Source organism: Festucalex cinctus, chromosome 16, assembly GCF_051991245.1.
Source record: "Festucalex cinctus isolate MCC-2025b chromosome 16, RoL_Fcin_1.0, whole genome shotgun sequence".
Lineage (NCBI taxonomy): Eukaryota > Metazoa > Chordata > Actinopteri > Syngnathiformes > Syngnathidae > Festucalex > Festucalex cinctus.
Window position 1 is genome coordinate 17,259,664 of NC_135426.1, and position 26,581 is coordinate 17,286,244.

The 26,581-nt window shown below is 42.0% G+C and overlaps 1 protein-coding gene across 6 annotated transcripts in view; it reads right to left on the reverse strand.

Moving 5' to 3' along the window:
* The window catches only part of anks1b (ankyrin repeat and sterile alpha motif domain containing 1B), a 78,540-nt gene that overhangs the window by 9,100 nt on the left and 42,859 nt on the right, over positions 1–26,581 (reverse strand). For all 6 annotated transcript variants that reach the window (XM_077499297.1, XM_077499294.1, XM_077499292.1 and 3 more), the window contains 10 exons: positions 23,626–23,845; positions 17,778–18,265; positions 17,463–17,588; positions 16,896–16,965; positions 15,256–15,362; positions 11,602–11,700; positions 11,200–11,352; positions 1,150–1,257; positions 888–1,079; positions 700–825 (listed from right to left, as the gene is read on the reverse strand). In XM_077499297.1, coding sequence (XP_077355423.1) covers positions 700–825; positions 888–1,079; positions 1,150–1,257; positions 11,200–11,352; positions 11,602–11,700; positions 15,256–15,362; positions 16,896–16,965; positions 17,463–17,588; positions 17,778–18,265; positions 23,626–23,845 — 1,689 coding nt within the window. The remainder of the gene's footprint in view (positions 1–699; positions 826–887; positions 1,080–1,149; positions 1,258–11,199; positions 11,353–11,601; positions 11,701–15,255; positions 15,363–16,895; positions 16,966–17,462; positions 17,589–17,777; positions 18,266–23,625; positions 23,846–26,581) is intronic.

The following is a 26,581-nucleotide window of genomic DNA, read 5'->3' on the forward strand; positions in this document are numbered from 1 at the left end:
TGTCGACTACTAGATGGCAATTTAGTTTGAGACTGATTTCAAAGAAGAACAACAAAAACAGGATTAATCTCTTTAATCCTGCTTTTTATGCCTACAGAAAACGACGGCTGTGTCATTTTATAATGTAAATCTTTGGGCATGATTATTGATAAATATTGCAAAATACTAAGTGCAATAATATCTGGAACGAGACTAAGTGCAATCCTGGAGAAATTACGTGTGAAAATTACATTTTCATTGAAGTTGAAAGATAAATGAATAAAAGGAAAACTTTCAGTTGCCAATTGACATATTTGCAATGTACAGTCGGAGGTGGGAATCGAACCCGGGACCTCCTGATTAGTGGACAGCACACTTAACCAAGTGCGCCACTGAGCAGGATCAGAGAGCTGGTAATGATGATCAGTATGTATGGAAGTGGGCGTGGAAATCAGGACTTCGAAAAAGTTCAATGTCAGTCCCATTGAAAATGAATCGGGAAAAGTTGATCTTTAACGTTAAATTGTGCGAGTACTGTAAGTAATGTGGAATCAGACCAGATATACCCCGCAAGTTGAAATTTGAATGCTGTAAATCGGAAGTATAATGTGGGAGTTGTTTCTCTGCAAAAAAGTGAGCAGAATAAAAATCCGAATAACATATGTGGGATGCTTTCAGCATTCCCACAATGAGGGTTCGGGGTCCGATAAGGAGACTCACGTAAGCTTCGTAGTCACACGACTGGAAGATGAGCTTCTCGGGGTGGTGCTGCCAGTACTGAACAGGTGTGGACGAGGTGGCCTCGTTAGGCGGACGCAACGTGATGGGCTCGCACCACTCGCCCGCCTGCAAACGACAGCCAATCAGACGCCGGCGCGACGCACATTCGAGCGCCTCCGGCCACCCACCATGCTGACTTGCGCCATCTGCCGCTCCAGTTTGGATCGCGGCACGTCGTCGAAGTAGTTGTCGTTGCTGCGCTGGCGCCGCCGCGCGTCCGCCTGCATGATGAGGTGCTGCACGTCCAGGGAGCCGCCCGGGACCCCCGCCGCGTACGCCGCCGGGCTGAGCTGGGGGGGAGTGTGGTTGCCGCCGGGCTCCTGCGCACAAAGCCGACAGGCGGTCGGGTCGGGTGGGGGAAGGCTTCCGGCGGGACCCCGACGCACTCACCCGGAGGGAGATGGCCCGCGGGGGTTTCTGTGGGGTGTCCTCGTGCAGTCGGTCCCCCAATGAGGCCAAGATCCGTTTGCGGTGCCCAATCAGACTAATCTTCAGTACCTGAATGGAGTGCAAAGACAACCACAGTAAATACTTGAAATAATCACGTCACATTTATCTATCCATCTATCCATTTTCTTAACCGCTTCTTCCTCACAAGGATCGCGGGGGGTGCTGGAGCCTATCTCAGCTGGCTTCGGGCAGTAGAAGAGGGACACCCTGAACTGGTTGCCAGCCAATCGCAGGGTACACAGAGATGAACAACCATCCACACACCCACAAGCACACCTAGGGACAATTTGGAGCACCCAATTAACCTGCCATGCATGTCTTTGGAATGTGGGCGGAGACTGGAGTACCCGGAGAAGACCCACGCAGGCACGGGGAGAACATGCAAACTCCACCCAGGAAGGCCGGAGCCTGGACTCGAACTTGTGACCTCAGTACTGGGAGGCAGACGTGCTAACTAGTCAACCACCGTGCCACCCTGAACACATTTATATATTTTCTAAAAATAAATAAATAAATTAATTAATTAATAAAAAGTGATGGCTAAATTGACATTTTTTTTGTGACATTTCCACAAATAAAATTTATTTTTTATTTGGTAAATATTTGATCCCAAAAGATTACTAATTACAAAAACATTTATTAGATTTAATTATTGCGGGGTTTTTTTTTTACTTGAGAAAAAATAATAATAATTCCCCCCATATAACCTATTAAAAATGATTTTTTTTAAATTATTGTGCCTTTCAGGCAAAATCATAAATTTTCCTCTTTTCTCTTATTTTGCTCTGTTCATATTATGAAACTACAGTATGAATTGTGGCTCCTGTGTTCAACTGTACACTATTGCCTGAAATAAAAGGAAAATTAATATTACTGTCAATTAATTTTTAATTTTTAAAATATCACTCATTTTTCAGATGATGTATAAAAGACAATTCTCTTTGCAGATGTTAAGTTTTTCGTTTAATTATTCCTTTACATTTAAAAAAATTGTATTATGAATCAAATGTTTTATTTAAAAGTGCATTATTTTTTTGGTAATTTAACAAATAATGTATCCAAAAGATTATCATTACATATAATTTAAATTTTTATTATCATTGGTAATAGGGATGTAACGATAACAGCAATATCGTGATATCGCGATATTAAAACAGTCACAATATATCGTCGTCATGTATGATATTAAAAGCAGCACATCTTCAGGTTGATTTCCATTTGTGCAGTTCTAGCACCCTCTGGTGGCTAGTTTTTTTTTTTTTTTTTTTAGTGCAGTTTAATTTTCACATAGCATGTTTTGGCCCACGCTAATGGTCAGATGAGTTGCCTCAATATTAATGTTATTAAACATTGTAGGTTGTTTATACGTATTACTGAAATGTAGAAAAGCCTAATATTTTATCATTTTATTTTATTTTAATATTTTTTTTAGTATGAGTTATTTTTATTTTACAATATTGTGACCTTTTTTTAATATCACCAACCTCCCCACAATGTCGTGATAATAAAGTATCGTGATGTTTGGATATCGTTACTTCCCTAATTGGTAATTGTTCAAAATTTCTAATTTTCTCCAAATTCTATTGAAAATATTACACATTTCACGACTATCATATTTATTGAGTGCAATATTTAGTGTCAACTCCGATCATTTTCTATCCGAAAAAAGCCACTTTTGATGTCATTTGCATGATGTTTTGCATTTGTCAAGATAAACACTATGAGGGTCTCATCAGACCGTCTTCATCGTCGAAAGCTTGAAGGGAGCTGGATGCAAATGAGCAGCGGGTAAATCAAAGCATTCCACATTTGGAGTTGCATAATGTTGTCTCCAGTGGAAGCGCTAACTGCTAACCTTGCCGCACTCTGCCTGCATGTTGTCGTCATTTCTGGCGCTTAATGAATGAATCATCTGACGGCGCGGCCATCAAATGCTCACTGCGCTGTTGCTGTTTTCGTGCTGATTACACCCAACGTGCATACAAACACACACACTTGGACGCCAATGAAAAGGCTGCATTGTTCCCGCGGTCACCAGGCGTCCTCTGACTGTGCCAGTTACCACTTTAAAAAAAAAAAAAAAAAAAAGAAGACCAGCGGGAACATGACGGCCTTCGGCGGGGACGTTTGCACCTTGGCGCACCAGCCAGTGCCACTAACCTCTGTGTGATGTGTGCGTGGTGTGTGCGGTTGTGGTAATTAGCTTCAATGTGAGGCCTTGCCGCCAGCGTAATGATTCTCCCAAAAGGACTGAGTCACAGACACACACAGACACACACAGGCGCTTCAATCGTGTCGCGGTCTGATTCAAAAACCTTCTATGTCCAATTACTGTTGTACAGAATTTATTACATGAGTTATTTATGGAAGAAGTGGAGTTATCAAAGCATTCGAACCCCTGGAGACGTACCTAAAATGGTCGCTTCAAAACAAAATGGCAGACTTCCTGTATCTTTTCAATCACGGTTCCAAGTCAAAATGGATGTTTGGTGCTGATTTGACCTTGTTTAAATCTGCTTCAATTCAAAATGGCAGAATTCCTGCGTCTTGTCAAGAATGACTTCTAGAGACTTTTTTTTTTTTTTTTTTTTTTTTTTTTGTGGGTCTACTCGTGAATCCAAAACTTTCATAACCCTTGGTCTACTCATGATAGACACATACCAAATTTCATTTTGCAAAGTCAAATTGGATTTGAGGGCTTAATTTTCAAAACAGTAGTAGCGCAAGTCTTAATAACAACGCTTCAGAGATGCAGCAGTCATAAGAACATCATCTATTTAAGTACAGCAGACCTCAAGCAGAAGTTCACCTGTTGCCATGGCAACACAGAGCCGCATCAGCAGACACACGCTCACACAGCTCATACACATTCAGGAACGCGTAAAGCAGCTGTTTTTGGAGGGTATGAAGACGCGGTTGTTATCACCGAACGGACCAAAGAGGCAACGGCGAGCCAACACTGCGGCGTGGCGCCGCACCGTTCGCATGTAAATGACCTCTGCCGCATGCAGCCACAACCCACAACCCGCCGGCGCCAAGTCGCCCCGATGTCATCCCGCACAGGCGCCGCCGTCCGCTCTTGATGTCGTTAGCGAGCAGATTTTCCGTCTCCGCTTCGCCAGCCGTCGCGCTAATCTCGTTAGCGCTGCCGTTAGCGCAGATGGGAGCGGCCTTGATTAACGGATTAAGGCGACGCAAATAAAGAACGCTCAGAGAGAGGCTGTCGACGAGCCGGCTTGCCAAAGACGCAAATAAATTGGAAAGAATGCTCAAAACATCACAGCGTTACGCGAGTTAAATCCACAGAAAATTAAGCTTTCCAATCTCCAGCTTCATCCACCAGCGGCGTCAGGTTACCGCCAATGAACTCGTGAGTGGAGATCCTATTGATCCACGCTGGTCTCAGCGTCATCTTGGAGTAACAGAACCACAATAGAGAACGACATCACATAGGTCCCGACATTACCTAAAGGATTAAAGGTTGACATCACGAACATCACGTCTTATAAAGAGACACTGTTACATTAGTACCTGACACTTGACCTCACGGTCATGAACTCAAACGAACTCAGCTATTTTAATAATCAGGTAATTGATTGAATTGAATCGATTGAACAATTGATAGATTAATTGATTCTAGAAATATTCGAGGCTGACAGCACTAAATAAAATTCATATGCGACTGCTTGTGCATATATTTTGTGCCATAAAACTTAAGAGGTGTTAAGAAAAATCGATTCGGCAATATATCGTGATGTTACAGAGCGCAATTCTTGTATCGAATCGATATTTAAATATCAATTGTTGATGGAACTATTTAACAAAAAGTTTTACTTTGGGTTAGGGTTCACATTTTAAGCATGGAAGAATGTTATATTAATAGAACATTAAGCCTTAATATTTTATTTTAATGCTGTTCAAACATGAAACAGATTGCAACCTGTTTGTTAAATACAGTGTTGAAGTTTCAGTTCGATACATTTTACAGTGTGCAAGTTTACTGATTTTTCTAAAATTGAGTTGAAGGGATACTTTACTTATTTAGCCATTTTTGGCAGTCAAACATTAACATTTTGCCAATAATAAATTTGATATTTTCATTAGTTTTCATGTACAATTAGTACCTTTAAAAACACATTTTGCAATTTGCTGTCGACTGAAAATGACATCAGAAGGGCTTAGGTAACCAATCACATCTCAGCTTGTGAATGTCACATGACCAAACCTAGAAAACAGGTGAGCTGTGATTGGTTACCAGAGCCCTTGTGATGTCATTTTCAGTCAACAGCAAGTTGCAAAATGCGTTTTTAAAGGTACTATTTGTACGTGAAAAATAATGAAAGTATTAAATTAATTATAGACAAAACATGAACTTTTTATTGCTATAATGGGTTGTTAAATAAGTTTAGTATCCCTTTAAAAAATTGCAATAATCGACTTACAGATTCAAGATTAATTGGTATCAAATCGAATCGTGACCTATGAATCGTGAGACGGATCGAATCGCCAGATACTCGGCAATTCACACCCCGAATAATACTGCATTTTGGTACTGTGAATTAATCAATTTCATTTGACTCCTCAGTTATTGATTGTTGAACTCGTCTTTGCACCTGAGCCTCCCCCCATGCCGACAGCACGGGGCTAATGTTTGTGTGGAATGGATCATTACTATCGACCTGTAAATCACACACTGGGGGGGGTCGTATGTCTTGGGGTGGGGTGGGGGGGGGTGATCTACTACTGGACGGTAACCACAGACCAACTGGTTGCCTGGCAACCAGCACGAGCCACCAAATGGGAGGGGGGTTGCAATGTGTTGGAAGTGATAAAAACTGTACAGTAGCCAATGGGGCGGCTCGGCGAGGGCGGGCGGCCAATAGCGGAGAGGCATGAAGAGGCCCGCCTACACGGAGACAGATGCATCTCCATTAATAGCAGGAGGAGTGGAACTAGACTGTGTGTGTGCGTGTGTTAAATGCTGCAGGATCAACATGAAAACGAGATCCCCTCACTGCTCACGCACACACGCACGCACAGGATGAGAGTTGATGCTATTTTCTGGGTTACTAAAATACTTCAGAGGGTAAAGATGAAGCGTGTTTCATAATGCTGAGCATCAGCGCACACACAAACACAAACAGGCGTTAAAGTCTAAAGTAGTGGGCAATAAATACATCACACACTGTATGCAACCAACTATATGAATATTTATACACAGTATGAGGCATTTTTGGCGTATGTCCATATTTACTCCAGTGTGAGGCTAAATGTTTGTCCAGCGTCTCTCAAGTATCCTAAAAAATATAAATAAATATGTATAGTATTCCGCAGTAATAATGTGGGTCCAAGTGTCTAAAGATAGATGAAGCCAAAAGGCGAGGCGAGCCGTCCTACGTCTTCTAGTGTTGCTTATTCCAGACGTCACGCAAATGGGTCACACGCCGACAACACAACGCTGCTCACGTCAACATGATTTATGCTCTCGAAGTTCCTCCGGTGTCGTAGCATCCAAAGAAGCTGAACAATTTTTAGCTAAATGCGGATGCTCGGATCACGTTGTGTTCTGTTGGCGGTTTTCACAGACCAAAATATATATACAAAACCAATGCCTAAAGTGGTGCTAGCCTGACTGTTAACAGCAATGCTAATGACAAAAAAAAAACAAAAAAACGTGTGTTATGCTGATTTTTGTACTAGGCTAGGTTAGCCCTATAGGTGATTTAATAACCAGAATATACTACCTGACAAGCGTAAAAGTGGGCTAGTCTGACTAGTAGCGACAATGCTAACACTAGTAACCAAATGAGTAGCCAGATGTGTACTCTTCAACACCAGAAACATACAAATATGCTCTTGTGCTAAGCCTTCGTGTTCCGATAGCGGAGATGTAGCAACAACGCTAATGCTAGCAGTTGAGAAACCGAGACTCCGTTCGCCAACCGAAACGTTGACAAACAGTAGCAACGGAAAAGACCTCAAAACAAGTTATTATGGTTAGCTTGTTTTTATGGCCGTGTAGTTAAAAGCTAAACAGGGTGAGATACAAGTTTATTCACTAGGAAATCATAGAGCAACATCTTAACAGCTTTAAAATAAAGGCGGCAAGTTGATGCCATCACTAAGAGCTTTTTTCCCAACTATCTTTCGACCTCACACTTTTAGCTACGCTATCGCTAGCAGTTTTATCTTCCTTCGGAGTAATACTGAGGGCTAGTTTAGAGCAGAAAAAAAAGAAAGAAAAGAAAAATCACAACTAAGTATAGTGCATGAACTGGGTCAAAATCTTCTGAATTTTTATTTGTGATCTGTAACTGAGTTACTAATACATTTGCAGTAGACTACTGTTCTAACAATTAAATGTTCTTCTAATTGAAAGGAAAAATAAAACACTTGAAAAACAATTCCACTAACACGATCGGAAAATTTAATTCAGGGATTCTTTTGTGTACCAATGTATCACACTTTGAGAATTACTGCATAATTAACATAAATTTGGAAATAAATTGAGATGAGTGTGAGGCAAAAAACATTTTACACCCAATTATATTTCCTATTTCCTATTTTATCACAAATCAATATATTGGACTGTGCCTACTTTCTCATTTTTACACGATTAACCAAGTTTAAGTATTGAAAAATTCTTGACTTGAACTGCACGAGAAGTGTTCAAACGCTGCATCTTCCCTCACTGTGTGGGAGCCGTGCACTTTTTCATTGCCTCAAGATTGAAAGTCTGGACGTGTTTGAGCAATAACTAAAAAAAATTCGAGCCATTTGACAAAGCCATTTTTTTTTTGTTTTTAATTGGATCACTGTCATGCTTCTGTGCAGAAGGAAGCACCAGATTTATTTCTACCCTTTACACTGCGTATTCAACTCATTGTTGTATTCATTACATCACTCATGGCTGAAAGACCTTTGAAAAAGAATTTGGGGGAAGATGATATAACCTCAGTTGTTTGCGTTTGTGAAAAAAATACTTTTTGTCTCATTGGGGGGGGTCGGCCGAAGCAGACTTTGATGTGTTCTTCCATTTTAATCAATGATAAATTAGAAATGTGTTAGCAAAGTAGCCATTTTGGAGGTGTGAGGTTTTTTCAACATTTTTGTTTCTGTTGTAAGATTTTTCAAAAGTCGATTATAAGCCTTGGTCCAATAAAGGCTGGGAAGTACCGTCAACCAAATGTAGCCACTTTCTAACCAAAACCAAAAGCTAAAGTAGGCTAGCCTGACAGTAGCACCAGTTTAACGATCATTCAGTCTTCTAACTGCACCTTTTCTAGACCATTTTGTGTAGTCTGACAGATGGGTTCCAAAATTTTTTTACATTTTTTTTTTTACTGCTGCTGCTGTGAAAAGTTTGACATGCATTGGCCGTCCGTCAAAGTTGACAAGGACGCTCGTCTTAACGCCTCCAGTCCAGGAAGTTCTGAGGCCGTTGGTGAAAACAAACACGTGTTGCCAGAGAGAGCAAGCGATGTCTGGACACATTGAACTCTTTCTCTTGACCACTAAATCCCCACCCCCACCCCCACCCAAACCTCACTCCTCTCTACTCACCCCATTTACACACAATCATCATAGTCAGCAGTCATGATAAGGACGCTCCAAACGACAACAGGCTACAAACACGTCAGCGCTCACCTTCCTGAAGACGAACTGAAACGTCAAGATGTCGTCCTGGCAAATGTGTCCGCTTGCACTTTGTTCTCCTTATCGCCGTCGCCTCTCCCTCTCGTTCGGCAGCTCCTCTTCGTCTTAGCTTGCGGCAGCTCGGCTGCATGTCTCTGCCTGATCGCTCTCTCTCTCTCTCTCTCTCTCCTCCCCGTTCTCTCTACCCTCCTCCTCCTCTCCATCTCATCACTATGGCGACGCTAAGCAGGCGCTCGTACGGCGTCCGTCGGCTTACTACGACGCAACGTGATTCACGATCACCTCGTAGCGGTTGATTGAAACGGGAAAAAACGTGCCTTGAAGGAGGGAAAGAAAAAAAAAAAAAGACGTTTGAGTCACTTCTTGCGCAAGTGACATTCATTCCTACTCTTGAACATGAAAGAAAAAGGTATGTGTCATATGCGTGTCATTTAGCTTTATATTGCTTAAAGGAAGTTGTGTAACACGATAATGGATGTATCGGAATATCTGTCAAAATAGAAGATGTGGGAATCGCAAAGTAACTCAATAATGTCGCGATACTTTTCCATCGATATCAACTGTATCATGATACAACGATTGCGCGTTCAATACAGTGAAACACTGATGATATTTACGTAACTGGTAACATGCTCACATGAAATGTGACAATATTCTGAGTTACTGATAAGAGGATGGAGGCAAGTGCTTCCTTTCCAGAGTGACATGCAAAAGGGAAAAGTGGTGGTTTGATGGCAGTGTGCACCGCAACGGGTTAGCGTAGCGTAGGGTTTGATCCCGCCGTCTATATTTAAGGCCCGGAACCATCTGACAGCGGGACGCCGCACAATCTGTCCACTTGGAGTCCTGACAGAAAAGGTGATAAGCGCACACACGCTGCTCGCCATCACTGGCATCGGGCCACCCGGCGTCGTGCAGGTACACACACAAACGCACACCGACACCAGTACACTTCAATGAACTGCTATCGTACCATATCTCGCGTCGCTAGGGCAACCGGCAGTCGCCATGGCAACAGGCTAGCGCCGCGCCAGAGAGGAAGACAGTCCTGGCTTTGCTTGTTCACATATTTGCACACGCACGCACTTTGTCAAAAAAGTGTGACAGGAATGCGCCGGACAAGTCGGGCCTTGTTTGTGACGAACACAAAGCAGAACAGGCTTTCGCATGCCAAAAGGCGGAAGAATCTCACTCGAGCCTAACTAGGACGGAATGGACGTTTTGTACTTCCCAACTGTACTCCATTCCAAAATAAAACCTCTGCCATTATTTTGAAGGGATGTGCACGTTCAACAAACGTCCACAAGGTGGTGCTGCTCATTTAAGTCATCTGTCTTGTCAAATTTGGAGCGAAGGAGGCTGAAAATGGTGATTTGGTACTGACTGGACTGATTTGGTGATTATTACATTTGCACAAAATGTGTACACTGTAAATTAAAAAATTTTTTTTTTTAAAATGAACCGACCATGTGTGAAAAGTGGCCAAATGTGACCTTGAAGTGGGTCCCAGACTGATTCGTCGCTTACATGCAACTTCCTGTCTCCGCTCCAAAACGAAAGCAAATTGCAGTCACCTGAGCGCTAAAAATGTGACAGGTGAGCAGCCCCATCTTGTGGACGTTTCTAGAATGCAGCCACCCCTTTCCCTTGGAATTAAACCACAACTTCCTCCTCCGACTTGAAAGCTGGTGAATTCAGGCTTTAATAAGCAATGACTTTAATTATTTAGCGTGCTTGTCCACCCTCTAGTGGCGGTTTATTGCACTACAAATTCACTTGATCCTGCAGTACTACATACTGTATAAATAACACATGATACATTTTTTGTAAATGTAATTTCAGCACCATAAATGCATACAATTTATCTATATCTATCTATCTATCTATCTGTATATACAGTGGTGAAAAAAAGAAAAAAAAAAAAGTATTTGGCTAGTTCCCACTTCCTTTGCATTTTGGCCAAATAATGCGTTTTTTACCCCATTGAATGTATGTATGTATGTATATCACATATGCATCCCACAGATGCGCACGCATCCACGCGCGCGCGCGCACACTGCACGTGGGCGGCATCCCTGACGCTGTGAAGCATCTTGCGGCCCACATGCTTATATAACGAGGCTCTCTGCACCTCCTCCAGCTGATCACTTCATCAGCGCTGCCTCCACCGGGGAGGAAACGCAGCGGCAGCAGCAAGCAGAAGCCCCCCCCCCACAAGACCCCTCCCCCGATGGAATGTTACACACACATTCCAGACGTAAATAGACACACAAGAACAGCAGGCGTGATCATTGCACTTAATATTTCATCCGTTTTGAAAGAGTTTGGACTCACGTTGATGAGCTCGATCTCCCAGATCTTCTTGACCAGCTCCATGGACGTGTAGCCGTTGACCAGGAAGGACTTTGTGTAGTCGCCCAGCTCCAGCGACTCCAGCCACTCAGCCACCGACGTCGGGTTGTTGCCGTCATAGCCGATTGGCCTCACCTGCCATGAAAGAGATACTTTTGAAAATTTTGATAGTCACAAGTGGCAGTGAGTTCCTCAAGCAACTGCTGACTGCAGTAAAGTGCTGCTATAAAATCTGCTTATTCCGAAAATTCAACACTTGTCTACTACTCAATTTGAGGGCACTTAAGGCGTAAAGTAAGCCCATCAAACTTCATTATGTTGTCATGCACACTTTATATAGAGTTTAGTGTGCAAAGAGCCCCATTTGGTTGCTTCACCACTCACCCTGGGCAGGAGCCGTATAGCCTGCAGGAGGCGCTGTCTGTGGGCCGAGTTGAGGATGCCGATTTCCAGCAGGTCCTGGTCCTCCACCACATTGCTGCCCTGCGCCACCAAACACACACATGCGATATTAGCGGCTAGTGTGCTTCACATTGAGCAAACATTTTGCACTTGATGCCAATTTGCGGCTTTAGTTTTTCCCACTTTAAAGCACTCGGCGTGAGGACGAGCAAAGCACGCTGGTGGCTTCATTATGCAGCTCCGCGCTAGTCGATACCCTCCAAAACTGACGAGTTGTGTTAGCAAAAAAAAAAAAAAAAAAAGTGTTTTGTCACACAACTCATTGCCAGTACTTGGATATGACAAATTCTATTCCTATTGTCTTTGTGTGGCCGCAAGTGCCAACTATTGGCTGGCATCATACTCCGAATCGCACACTTGTGCATGGCAAAGCGTAATAAAACACTTAGCTTTCGCTATTGTAACACTACATACAATAGGAAGCGCCAAAGGCTAACAATTAGCATATATGTGGCAGGGTTGTTTGGGTTCAACAGATATGATTTTTTTTCTTTTTTTTTTCAGGTCGATGCCGAAATATATTTTATTTATATTTTTTATTTTCTGATATTTGACAATAAGGTTCTGATAATCTGCCAATATTTAGTTCCTTTATGTTTGCAATGATAATGATATGAATTACAGGCAGAACGTTTCATTATTTTATAGTACTTTGTCCTTTATTATTTGTCTAACTTTAAATAAAAAAAAAAAATAGAAAAAAATAAAAATAAAGGAACATTTTCTTTGGGGAGGGGGGAAAATAAATTTGCTTAAATTTTTGCAGATTATAAAAGTTAATATTGGCTGCTTAATTGTTTGGCCCCTAGTTGTTCCCCTTCAAGCAACACAGATCTGAGCACAAACAGTGCAGTAACACGTGTCGAAAGACCGCATGACAATATTCACATACATAGATTCTTTATCCTCTGTGCAGAAATGCAAACATTACTGCCGTACTGAGAAGTCAGAATGATGAGCTGAGTCTCCAGTACAGTATACATATTATGTGTCTTATACTGCCCCCAGGTGGCAAAGGTGCACAACACGATGAGAAGAATTTTTTTTTTAATTCTATCTAGATGTCCGTCCGTCCATCCATCCATCCATCCATCCATCCATCCATTTTCTTAACCGCTTGCTCCTCGCAAGGGTCGCGGGGGTGCTGGAGCCTATCCCTGCTGGCTTCCGGCAGTCGGTGGGGTACACCCTGAACTGCTTGCCAGCCAATCACAGCTATTTAGATGTCAACTCATTACTATAATAAATGTACTATAAAGTTCTATTTTACTCATTTAAAAAATTACTGTAATGTCATTTTTGAGAGGCTTGAACTGATTTTCATTCATTTCAATGGGGAACGAAGAAGTGGTTGTGATGTCATCAAGCTGGTTAATACATCACAGCATATTGTATGCCCTCTGGTGGCTGTGCGAAGAACCCCAAGGGAATTCTCATTGGCATGATTCCCACATTTCCCATTTATTCGAGTGGATTCATTAGTATGCATAGCGATATGGAAGACACGTTTATGAAGGCGGCTTTGGCAGGCTACTCTGGAATGCAAAGGCCGTATCGGTTCATCAATCTCATGAGGAGCGGACTGGGTTGTCATCGTCACAATAGTTGGCAAATTAAAATCCCTGCTCCATGGCGGAGGGTCAAGACCAGAATGGAGATGGATGACAAGGATGTGCAGTTAGAAGATATCAAGATAGCGATGAACATTTGGAATATTGTTACATACATCCTCATTATAGCATTTTTTCCTGTCCTTGACTCAATTCATGAATTTGGTACTTCATTAGGTACGCACCTAATCACATCACGTCCAATCGTATTTGGTGAGGGGCTTCTTGGAAAATAATGCTTGTGTCCTCGTCTGGTTGATGAAGGTTAGCGGACACGCCCACGCTAATTAGAGGTGAGTGCTAATGATAGATGGTTGCCATGCGACACTTAACTGACACTGTGATGAGGACAAGATTATTTTTTAGAAACATTTTCTAATCTGTTTTCTCGACTCGTGTTTTCTGTTTTGTTTTTAACTAGAACTGCATTTAGAGCTGTAATGAGTGCTAAAGCTAACCACAATAATTAGCGGCCAATGCTAAAGAAACATGTAAATTTAAAAGGTCTTTTTTGAGAATCTTTCGCATTTTTAACAAGTGAGTAAATATGACACAAACCATGACCTCAAAATCACTTCCATGTACTGTATAAGGGAAGGTTCCAGGTTAATTAATCTGTTAAAGAAAAAAAAAAAAAAGTCTTACTTAGACCAAAGCTTGCTAAAACCAAACCAATATTTCCCACAGGAGATCAAGTAACTCTAATTTGTTTCAGACACCCAAAGATACTAACATAAAATATATTTTATAGGCAATAACTATAGTTACAGAAAATAATGACAAAAATATAACGGAATATAACTAAATAAATGAACATAATACTGGCATTGAAGTCAGGGTCCCAAATGAGCATGTTACTGTGTGTTAGCACCCTCTGTTGGCACAAATTTTAGTACTGCAGCTAGTGACGAAAATGTCAAATTTATGAAGACTGGGGCAAAATTAGAGAGAGAAAAAAATACAGTATTCCCTTGCTATAACGTGGTTCATTTTTTGCGGCCTCGCTGTTTCCTTGTTTGTTTTTTTTAGTGCAATTTTGCATGCATTTCTTTTACAGATTTTACAAATTCATGAAGACTTGAACATTGAGAATGTTTAAATGAGAGAAATGTGAGAACATAAATGCCTCAATGATAAAAGTGTTAGAACCTTAAAACATTTTATAATAAATGTAAAACATAAAGCTAACTAGTTTTCGGGTTTAATTTATTGTGGGCATTTTTCGAACCTAACCCTGGCGGAAAATGAGGGAACGCTGTTAATTAATAATCAAAAAATAAAATCTTCTGCTATATTTTAAAATGTACAAAATTACACTTACATCTTTTTTTTTTTTTTCTTTTTTTTTTTTTTACACATGATTAGATTTTATTTAATTTTTTTAAATGTGGAAAGGACTCTCCTAGTGGTACCTACGAGGAAAACTCACATTTCGAGCTCCACCTAGTGGTAAAGCTACCAAATTACAACATCATTGCTGCAACGTGCCCCTCAGTAGAGACGTCACAACATAGCCGAGGAGGTCGAGCGCAGCAACTGGCATGTCCTCGTGTACACCGACCACGTGCGAGAGGACTTCCTGCAGTTACCACGGGAACAAGATTCCTTATTCCCATTTCAAAAATTAGTTAATTTCTTTCTATGTGCGATAATTGGATTAAAAACAAGATCAATTTCTGCGGATAGCAATCTGTATCAATAAAAGAGTCTCTGGTCCTGCGCCACTGCTGTCGAGCATCCGCAGGCAACAGGTGCTTTCCACCGTGTTCCATGTTTTATTCATTTCCAGGAGCCGCGCAACATAAAAAAAAAAACAAAAAAAAACGGACATCGTCTGCAGCTCAGAGCTGCGGCGTTGGCTCGTCGCGCGTGGGAGGCGCTCGCGGCGTGGGTGCAACGAGGAGGAAATCCGACAACTTGGAGAGACGATCTTAACGTGGCGGCGGCGGAGCCAAATCTCACTCACCATGAACTGGACGTTGTCGAAGCCGTTGGCCAGCAGGTGGTTCTCGTACTGGACCAGGCCGATGGAGTCCAGCCACTGGCCCACCGACTGCAGCGGGCATCGGGGACCTATGAGGGGGTGCAGGGGCAGACGCTTGAGCAGCGAGTAGCCGTCCACGCGGTAGCAGCGGCAGTCCGGCTGGGACAGCTGGCACTGCCACATCATGTTGTGGCGGGCAAAGTGGCTGTCAAACGAGCCAGCCATGCTTTTTGATAGGATGGGGGGAAACAACGGAGGGAGGGGGCTAGGCTACAAACATGATGGGGGTGCAGGGAAGGGAGGGAGGGGAGGGGGGGTCAGTGTGGAAAGGTGCGAGGGTTGACTTGTCCGAGATGCTGGACGGAGGGAGACCGCAAGGGGAGGGGGCGATTGCAGAAGTTGTATCCAGAAAAGAGCTCTGGTCCTGGGTGTAAAATCCTGCCAGGAGGTGGGCGGCTGGCTGGATGAGGATGGAGGTGGAGGTCGAGATCCGCAAGCGAGAGGCGTCCGTGTGTGTTTGGAGCAGCTGCTCGCTCGCTCGCCCGCTCAGCTGTTGCGCTCCCTTGCCTGCCTGCTCGTGTGTGTGTGTTGCATGTGTGTGTGTGTGCAAAAGAGAGAGAGATGGAGCTGTGCACTGTCGACTCTCTTCATCGAGGACTCCCACGTTCATCTGTATGCTTCTGCTGTCTCCTCTCTCTCTCTCTGAGCCCTCCTCTTTGCTCGCTCGCTCACTTCACTCTCCCTCCGTCGCCACTGCACTGCCTCTGCGCATGGTAGCCATCGCAACATCTCCGGGCGTCTTTGTCTACAAGCCCGGCCAACCCACTTCCACGTACACAAAAGTGCGTGTTGTATTAGTGTATGTGTCGGGGGGGCTTTCTGGTTGGTAACCATGGTAAATGGAGGATTTGGATTTGACATAAGAAAATGAAGTTTGGGGAGGGGGGTGTTAATGAGAACACAGGCATTTAAAAATACATATTGTGGTTGTCAGGCAGATACCTCAAGTCCAAATATGGGCATTTCCTATTTTTGTAAGATTGGTCTGCCTCCACGACGTTGTCTGTTATTCTTACACATATTAACAATATTCCTTGGGCCTTGAAAAAAAACAGTCAAAATCCAGTAAAACAGCCGGGATAGCTTTAGTGAAAATAGCTGGGAGTGAATGAGTTAATAACGCACATTGCTACAACTTTTTTCTTATAATTGTTTTCTTTTTCTTTTAATCCTCCTTTTGCAGGCTGACTTTTTTAATGTGTGCTTTTTTTTCTAGTAATATCAGACCCTGAAAATTATGGCTTTTTTTAATCGGAATACGACATTTTGTTATGTAATTACTTTTTTCTTCATAAATGTTTACATTTGTCTTGTAATAGTGTAGCTTATTTTCCCAGAAAATGTATAATATTTTTAGGGAAATTTATTTTACATGAAAAACATAAATTGGAGAAATTATGAAATGTTCTTAAAATATGAACTTTTCTGTGAACATGACAACTTCCTTTAGCCAGTTATTAATATAAGCTTTAAAAAAAAAAAAAAAAAAAAAAAAAAAGTTCTTTTCCTAGTATCCCATTTCTTGTTCAAAGGTTCTTGGAACAGTTGTTTGTGTGTTTTACCTGAATCATGTTCTTTCACATCCAGCCCGCTGCTTATTCCCGCCCCGATGGAGCTCATAATCTTGTCGATCTGAGCAAACACACAAAAGAGTTCTTAGTTAAAAATATAGTCTCACTGTTAGCAATAAGATGCATCAAACAGACAGTCAAGTACACCTGGCTTGCTAATGAGCGACATACTCTGGAAGATAACGTCGCTAATAATGCAACATTTTCCCCCGCCACCTTCTTCTCAGCGGTTTTCCACTGAGCGCAGCGTGGCTCCCGGCCTTTCTCTTATCTCGCCCTCCCGCTGCACGCAATTACACCGCAAAGGTCGCCTTAATTGCCGGGAACTATGCTAAATTCCAAATGCTAATTCGCGGCGTCGGCCGGCTAATGAACGCGCGGCGCAAACGTGGAATTCGTTTTGCGTCATCAATAGGCTAAAAAGTCCGCCAATTATTCCACGGATGGTGATATTAAAATCTTAATTGCACTTCATTTTGGACACTTCTTTGCTTCTGACCTTGTAGAAAGTCTGTCCCAATACTTTTGAGTGATGATAATGAATCAATTAGCTCGTACCTCCTCCCACTCAGCTGTAAAGGAGGGCGTTCTTTCCAGCTTTCCCACCGGTGTGGTTCCGTCGCCGCCTGCGTCCGAGCCTGCCGAGCCTTGGCCACGAGGTCCAGATTCCCATATGTTCTCCTCCTGGATAAAATAATTATAATAAATTAAATTTTCAAACATAACAACATGTAGCTACTAGCTAGCATATTTGCATTCAAATTGAGTAAAATTTGGAATGAAAAAAAAAAGTTACTAAATTCTACCAAAATTCACTTTTGTCTCTATTCAAAGTGCAATTAACCCTTTAGGTTGAATGAGAAGTCTTTCCACCTGTATGGGTGACACGGCGACCAGGTTGGAGTCAGACTTGGACAGGGACTTGGAGAGCTGCAGGTCCAGCACGCTGCGGGGCATGGACCTCATCCTGCCCAGGGTGCAGGCCCTCTCCTCGTAGCCAGGACCTTTGGGTGCGATCCCTCCTCCGCACTCGGCGAACTGGCTGTTGGTTCCGCAGCGCGACTCGATTTGCCGATCCAGGTCCTGGTTGACTCTCGTGTGGAATACGGTCCGATAGACCACCTGGGGTTTTCCGCAGGGCTTCTGGGTCAGCGATGGGATCGCAAGGTTAAAATCGGGGGGCTGCAGGCTCGTGGAGGCGTGCTTGCGAGGTTTGGGGCTGTAGAGGTGGTACGGCGTTTCCGGTGTCTCGCAGGCCGGGGACGATCCGTGGAGGAGGCCCGCGAACTCCTCCGGGATGTGACTCTTCCGCCGGTCCTCTAGCGGTGGCTGCAATGCGTCACGATGGTACAGCCCGTCATCTGCAGTGAAAACAAGGAGAAGTAGAACTCCTGACTTCATTTTATGCTTGGCTGTTTGAATACAAAGTGTCTGAAGTGGTGCATGTATGCGTGAATTCATCATCACAGAGGCTTTTTTTTTTTTTTTTCGATGGTGGGGATATAAAGCTAGCTATCTTGAATGTTTGAATTTAAAGTGTCTGATGTGGTGCACAGATGGGTAAATTCATCATTGGAGAGACAGCTTAAGGCTATTTTGGCAGGGGAGCAGATAGCTAGCTCGATAGATAGATAGATAGCTCGATAGTTAGCTAGCTAGCTAACTAGCCAGACCGCCAGCCAGACAGCCAGATAGACAGACAGATAGACGGATGGACGGATCGATAAGATAGCTCGATAGCTAGCTAGCTAGCTAGCTTGATAGCAAGCTAGCTAGATAGCTAGCTGTATAGATAGCTCGATAAACAGACAGATAGATAGATAGATAGATAGATAGATAGATAGACCGCATAACACCCAACAAAAATGTCTTACTCGGTGTGATATTTGGGCCTGTTTAGTTACACAAAAATATTATTATGTTGTATGAATGGCAATTGTACCTTCTGCCATTTGGTTTAACAGAATTTATTTGTCACCAGACGTTGCCGACATACATGAGCAAAAACACATTACTTGTAGAAAATAAATCATATTTTTCCGTATAATTACATAAGCAGTGATTTTTAAGTCATGATTCTGCATTGAAAATAGTTTTAACACAGATTATCACCATAACAACATGGCATCAGGTTTGTGGCTCCAGAGTGACGTACGTAGAAGCATCATTAAAGTTTAGCTGCACGTCGCGCGCCTCCGCTCCATCGTCAACAGGTGAGCGGCTCCGTCGCCACGGCAACAGAGAGCTGCAGCGCCATTAGCGCCTTTAGCTTTCAGATGAGGACGAGGAGAGAAGGAGTGCGGACGGATAGAAAAAAAATTAAAAGAAAAAGTTTTCGTCTGACAGCAATCAAATCAGCGGGGGCGTAAATGTGTGTTTCTCAATGTGTGTTCCAGACAAAAAGTGGCTTACCTTAAAGTAGACCCTGCAGAGAGCACTTAACAGCGCAAGCACGCTAACAAACGCTGCGTCTGCCTGGCTTTGCACATTTTTTTCCCCAACACTGACAAGTACAACACACATATATGCGGCATGTGTATACAGGTCACGGCACGTAGCCGCCGGCTGTACGACGAGGATTGTTGTCCGCACAAGTTGCACTCGCCCCATGACAAACAACTGCAGAAATGCACGCTCTCGACAAGTTTAGACACGGAAATAATAAACGTGAGCAGCTTTCGACTCATTTTTCTAATTATGAAACCAAACATCAGAGCGCTCGGGAGTTACTGACACTGACCAATTTATTCCCATATTCAGCAATTCTGTGTTATATAACCCCCTGCATACTGTATGTTGTACACCTGACAGGAAATGATGCAAGCAAGAGGGCACAGGTGGTGCTAAGTGACACCAACAATGAGAATCCACTTCATTTAGAAGTCCCAGTGGACCTAGAAGTACGCCAAGGGGTACACACCTAAATGGAACATAGCTGTAATTTATGCACAGAGAAGGAGGATCTTAATGCATAATTGGGTTGCTGTATACTGCGTCCATAAATAAAGCCGCACAAATAAATACATAAACACATAGGAGGTGATACAAATCTCAGATGGTGGCGTGCTCGTTCTGGCTGAATGTTATTAAAAGTAATAACCAAGCTGCCAGTCAGCACCGGAGATTAAATACGGAGGCCTATTTCCTCGGAGATACCGCGCAGGAAGTCATTACGCTAGGCCTCGGGCGCTAACCTCATGCTAGGCTAACAAGTTGCACTCCTTCAAAACAAAGGAACATCTTCGGAATTATCTGCGTTTGTGAGGACTCTGTTGCGATTTTGGCTAAGTCAGCTAGCTTCGGGGGTGGATGTCACAAGTGGGTGTGGCCAAGATGCTTTGAAACTAGGGGTGTCAAAATGAGTGCATTAATTTTGAGTTAATTTAAAGTGCCTTTAACGCCACTAATTTTTTTTAACGCGTGATTAATGACCGCCCCTTACTTGGAAAGTCTGGACTGGGGGAATTCCAGTCGCAATGCAGCAGACACGTCCACGTCAAAATTTAGCAGTAATACATTTAATAATAATGCATATATTTGTGGAGAGCGGGGTCAAGTTGTATTTTACAATTTTAAAAATGTGCATAATTTAATAGTTACTTCATGTTAAAGGTAGCTCTTAATATGAAAAGAAAAACACACTGAGCTGTCACCAACGTCTTACAAATGCAATTATGCCATCTAGTGGCAGACAACTAATGAATCAAATCCCACTCGTTTTTTTATAGTACAGTACATTTTTTAATTTTAACTCAATTTTATGAATTATTATGAAATTACAGTGTCAATGACTAAAATATGCAGCAATATTTCTATTAGATTAACATTTTTTCCACTTTTATGTTAACAAGATTATCTAAACTTAGAAAAAATAACTGTACATTGTATTGTAGTGTACATTTCGGGCAGATATAAATTTGTGATTAATCGTGAGTTAACTATTGAAGTCATGCGATTAATTATGATTAAACATTTGAATCGCCTGGCACCCCTATTTGAAACACACAAAAAATGTGACAAATTAATCAAACTGTCAATGGATGCACTGTTGATAAGTAAAAAAATAAATAAATGCAGAAATTATTGTTACGTAAATGTGAAATAAAAATAAAGCTACTGCCACCTGGTGGTGTGGAGAGGTACTGATGATGATATTTCCAGAGTAAAATGCTGTAAAAACATTTTAATGTGAAATCAAAAATAAAAACATAGCTGATATTGGTGAGGATAGTCGTTAGCAAAAGAGGCAGACAATATTATGTTCAAGTGCAAGTGTGACACTGTTTTCTTTTTTTCATCTTCTCTTTTTTTTGCCCTCACAACTCCTTCTGTGCACTTTGAGGGATTTGCAAGCGTCTGTGTCGGAGATTAGCGTCACAGGCGCCGAGATTTGTGCTCCGGCGGCGGCGCTTTTGACAAAACTGCGAGCCTCATTTGGAAATCTCCTGGCTGCGAGTCACAGAGGTGGCGCATACATTCCGAGTAAGCTGCTTCCAAAATACAATAAATCACTTTAATGACGAGCGTGTACGCGCTTTTGTTGAGCTTGGGGGTGCTGCTGCTGATGCATTCAAAGAGAAGGTTGCCGTCGCGTCCGGGAAGACAAAACGCTCTGACGACCATCTGAGCTCAGCTCGTTACCGAAATGAGCAGGCAACAAAGATCACCTTTGTGCAGTGTTTTGCTATTCGAACAGTTCTGACCAACCAATCAGAGGACGCAAGTGAGCAGGTCATCAGGGATATTTGAAATCTTATTGGTTGATGAAACGAATTTACAAGGGTAAGCAATACTAATTCTAAAGGCCCTGAGCGGATTAGATTGACAAGGCAACACTTGCCATGCAGTTTATTGATGTACTCCCCCCGCCACAAGGGGTCCACTGTTACGTATGAGCCTCCATGATGGATGTACTGCTGCCTCTAAATCCGCCGCCCACTCAGGTTGGCAGATTTGTTGCATAAACCTTTTGGCTGAAGAGAAATATCGGGGAGCGCTCAAGTCGCTCCACCTTCCGGGAAAACCTCGTTCGGCAACGTTTGGCAGCGCATCCTCTCTTCCTCTGACCCACTCTTTTTGCTTGCGCTGGCATCCTTTGAATCCGCTCTTGTCTTTCTTCTCTGCTGTACCCACGTACGTACACGGCTCGCTTCTCAAGCCACGTGTTGCCACGGCAACGCCACAATAGGCCTGATAAAGCTAATAAGCGGAGAGAGCGCGAGAGAGAGTGAGATGTAGCCAGCCAGGGTCGAATAAAATAGAGAAAAATTTGTCAGGAAATTGAAACAAAAAAAAAAAAAAATGTTGATGTGGTCAGCAACACCAAACTAGGGCTGCTCGATTATGAAGAAAATATTAATCACGATTACAGTGTCCCTCATTTTCCGCTGGGATTATGTTCCAAAAAATACTCACAATAAATGAAATCCGTGAAGTAGCTGTATTATTATTATTATTTTACATTTATTATAAATGTTTTAAGGCTCTAAAACCCCTCACCACTGAGTTTATACACTTTTGTCATCGAGGCATTTCCATTTTCTCACATTTCTCTCTTGATTAAACATTCACAATCTTCAAACTTTCAGAAATTTTATAAAATGGGTACATTAATGGAAAAAAAAATTAATGCAAAATTGCACGAAAAACAATCCGCGTGTTATAGTGAGGGAACACTGTAATTTGGTAATTATTGAAATCACGATATTAAGACAAATACATTTCCTTTGAAACACTATAATTATTCAAGTTTCTTTTGGACCAAACAAGAATTTTATTAAATTAGTTATTTAAAAAAAAAAAAAAAAAAAAAGTTTAACTATATAAATTTAAACAACGCAAAGTCAGTATTAATAATATTTTATTTTTGTTTATGATTATGCCAATTTTGTAATGGAGTGTAATAATTGCACAGCCCTAATTTGAGCCAATCAAAAATAAAGTCACTTCTGGAAAAAGCACAATAGTGGAAAAGAGGAGAAATCAGGGGTGTGGACTTGAGACATGACCTCAAATGTAGCTAGAAAGTCAGGTTAGCTTAATGCTAACAAGCAAGACAAAACGCCATAGGTAGGCTCACAAAACTAGCATCGATGCTAGATCATTTTTACCCTTTAGTCACAGGCATATATGATAACTGCATCAGTTGTGAAATTCTTCTTCATGTGTCTAAGCCGTTATTATATTGCCCCCATGTGGCCAAGACGCACACAACAGAAGGAGCGGCACGAATTCCATTGAATTGAAACAAAAAAAAAAAAGCCCTTTTGTAACTAATCAGTCCAACCAATCAAAAACAAAACACTCAACTCAAGGACTGACCTGGAGTCCGCCCCACGGGGACGTCTCGCGTCAATCGTCAGCCACTTCCTGTGCGCTATTAAAAACCCTCAAAGAGAAACGCGTGATCAATACACCTCGCCGGTGGCAGCTCGTTATGTTGAAAGGAAAACTCACGAGCGAAAATAGCACGCTTGGATGATAGACGGTGGTTGAACGTTCAAGTCTCGCAAAGACCACACTCACAAACACACGGGCGTCTTTATGCATCCGTCCATCAAACGCCACGGCCGCCATTTCGCCATGACAACAAGAATCCTGGTTGCCGTGGCAACGCGAGAGCAGGTCAGCACGGAAGCAAAAAAAAAAAAAAAGGCACGTAGGAGGAAAAGGCAAACTCATTGTTACCTCCGCCAAGGAGCTTCAGCATTTTTGAGCCTACCTGCCAGCGGACAGTCGTCGGTGGAACCGGCCGAGTCCTGGTCCCGCTCCCGGTCCTGGTCCTGGTCTTGGTCCTGGTTGGGGCTGAGCGGGGGGCTGGCCGGGGGGCTGGTGCTGAAACTGGCGTAGCCCAGTGACGAGCTGACCTCGCTGGGCTCGCAGCTGTGGTTGACGGGCCGCTGGACATCCAGAGAGGATGACAAGGACGTGCGCTGTTTGGGCTGGAGGGAGATTACAGATTACGCCAAATATTCTCAGGTCTGTCATACTTCAAAGTTTATGGCAGGGGTGTCCAAACTTTTTCATTTGAGGGCCACATACAGAAAATCAGAAGGACGCAAGGGCCACATAATTTTATGAAGAGAAATTGTGTTTAGTCCTAAAAATTGTACAAACAATTTATTTGTGCTTTTGCATATTTAGAAAAATGCTACAGTATATAAACCAATTTATTTGTAATATGGCAGTGGGGTTATGATAGTTTGGGATTTTTTCATTTTAGTTTTTATTTTGTTTTGAGTTTGTTCGTGGGGGTTCTGTTAGTTTTTATTCGTTTTAGTTCTTTAATAAATACTTAGTTTTAGTTTAGTTAGTTTCAGTATTAGTTTTAGTTTAGTTTTTTTTTTTTTTTATGTGTAGTATTGTGCACAATATTTAAAAAAAAAAAACACCGTGGGCGCGACGTCATTATTCCGGTTTATATCAAAATAAATTACGAAAAATCACATTTAAAATCATCCCCAAAGGCTCATGCGTTAAATTAATTACCAAAGACTAAAATGAAGGACATGTTTGCTATAATTATAGTTAGTTTCATTTTAGTTAGTTTTGTAAACATAAAATGTAGTTTCAGTTAGTTTTCTTTTTTTAAAAAGCATCTTCGTTTTTATTTCATTTCGTTAATGAAATTGTTTTTTGAATTTTAGTTTTTTCGTTAGTTTTAGCCAACTAAAATAACCTTTAATAGCACCTGTGTTTTTTGACACCCTCCCTTTTTACTTTGACCATCTCCAAACATTTGGGTTTTTATTTTATTTGAACTGAGTTAAATGCCATTTTTCGCATATGTCGCGGGCCACTAAAAAATGGACGGCGGGCCGCAAATGGCCCCCGGGCCGTAGTTTGGACACAGCTGGATTATGGTCAACACCATAAGGTAGCAAAATTCACACTTATGTGTGCCTGTCAATTGATTATTATTCAAACACACACACACACAGACATGTAAACACGCACACGTCGGTGTGGTATAATAGCTAATTAATCCCACTTTAATCAGCTGCGACGTGTTCATTATCCAGCTGCCGGTTCAGGTTGTCACCACCAAAGCTTCAGCTGGACCTGCAGCGCTTGTGTGCGTGCGTGCGTGTTAATGAGCAGAAAATGCTGACAAAGACATTCCGGAAGTGGTTAGCAAGCACGCGGTGACGCTCTGGAGGCCAGTGTCGCCGTAAAAGAAGCTCAGATGATGAAGGGGAGAAGTTAAACACGCACGCGCACAGACACGCAGCAGCTAAGTGATTAATGAAGACGTTCATTAGTCAGCTGTGATCTCACTTTTACTGCACATGTTGCTCATTTTGTGACGCTTGATTGCACACGTCCCAGCGCAGTTTTTTTTCGACTTATTTACTACAGCAACGAAAATAATCTAGTCCAGGGGTGTCAAACTCATATTAGCTCAGGGGCCCGCATGGAGGAAAATATATTACTAAGTGGGCCGAATCGGTAAAATAATGGTATATAACTTAAAAACAATTGCCGTCAATTATACGCAGATTTTTGTGATTTTTGTGCCAGCCCTAAATTACGAAGCTCAACTGTAATCTATTGTTTAAAAAAAAATACGAATGCAAATGAAACGCGGCAACACTTTGCCTGTATGAGTTCCGGATGTGTTAAATCGACCTGTTTTGCATATATATAGTTCCCAGAATGCATTGTGTGGTAATGAAGTTATAAGGACGTTAATCCTTGTCATATGTATTTGTGTTACCAGTAATTGAATTTGTGTCTTATTTAACACATTTATGTTAGTCTATGATGAAAAAAAAATATTTTGTTTTAAACAAACCGTAACTTTAAGTTGTGTGTAAAATAATGACCTCCAGGGCGATTCCGTGTACATTACTCATCTGAGGGCTGCTTGTGAAATTATAAATTTATATATATTTGATTGCGACTGGCTGATTAATTGGTTCGACATTACAATTTTTTTTTTTCACTTTACATAGCTGTATCGCGGGCCGGATTCAACCCTTTTGCGGGCCTGATCCGGCCCGCGGGCCGTATGTTTGACACCCCTGATCCAGTCAATATAAAATACTACATTGTGGTGACTCAAAGTAAGTCTGCTCAATTATGTAGAAAACATTTGCCAAAATATCCTTTGAAACACTATAATCATGCAAGTTTCTTTTGGACCAAAAAAAGATTATTAAATGTTATTTAAAAAAAAAAAGAAGTTAGTATTAGTGATCTTTTATTTTTGTTCTTGATTATGCCAATTTTGTAATTGTGGTGTCAGGTGCTGAGGTTGGATCCCAAAGCGCAGACACAAATAAGATTTTAATTATTCATTTACAATCGAGAGACATGGAACAAACTTGATTAGACGAGAAACAAAGAGCGTTGCACAGAAGTAATAATCCGACAAAGACTTGTATACACAAGGAATCGATCTGATTGGTTGTGGCTAGACATGTGGGTAACAGGACTGACATGGAATTATCTGATTGGCTGTTGACCAGGTAAAGGGATTAAAGATTCTTGACATCACATAGCCTAAAACCAGTTGAAACTAAATGCTAGTTACATCAGTACATAACAGACACTTGACCTCACGGAACAGGTCATGAACTCAAACTTAACCCTGGCGTGACCCCAGACATGACACGTGCAGTGTAATTGAAATTGTAATTGAATTTCGATGAATTGCAAGTGACGATAGACCGAAA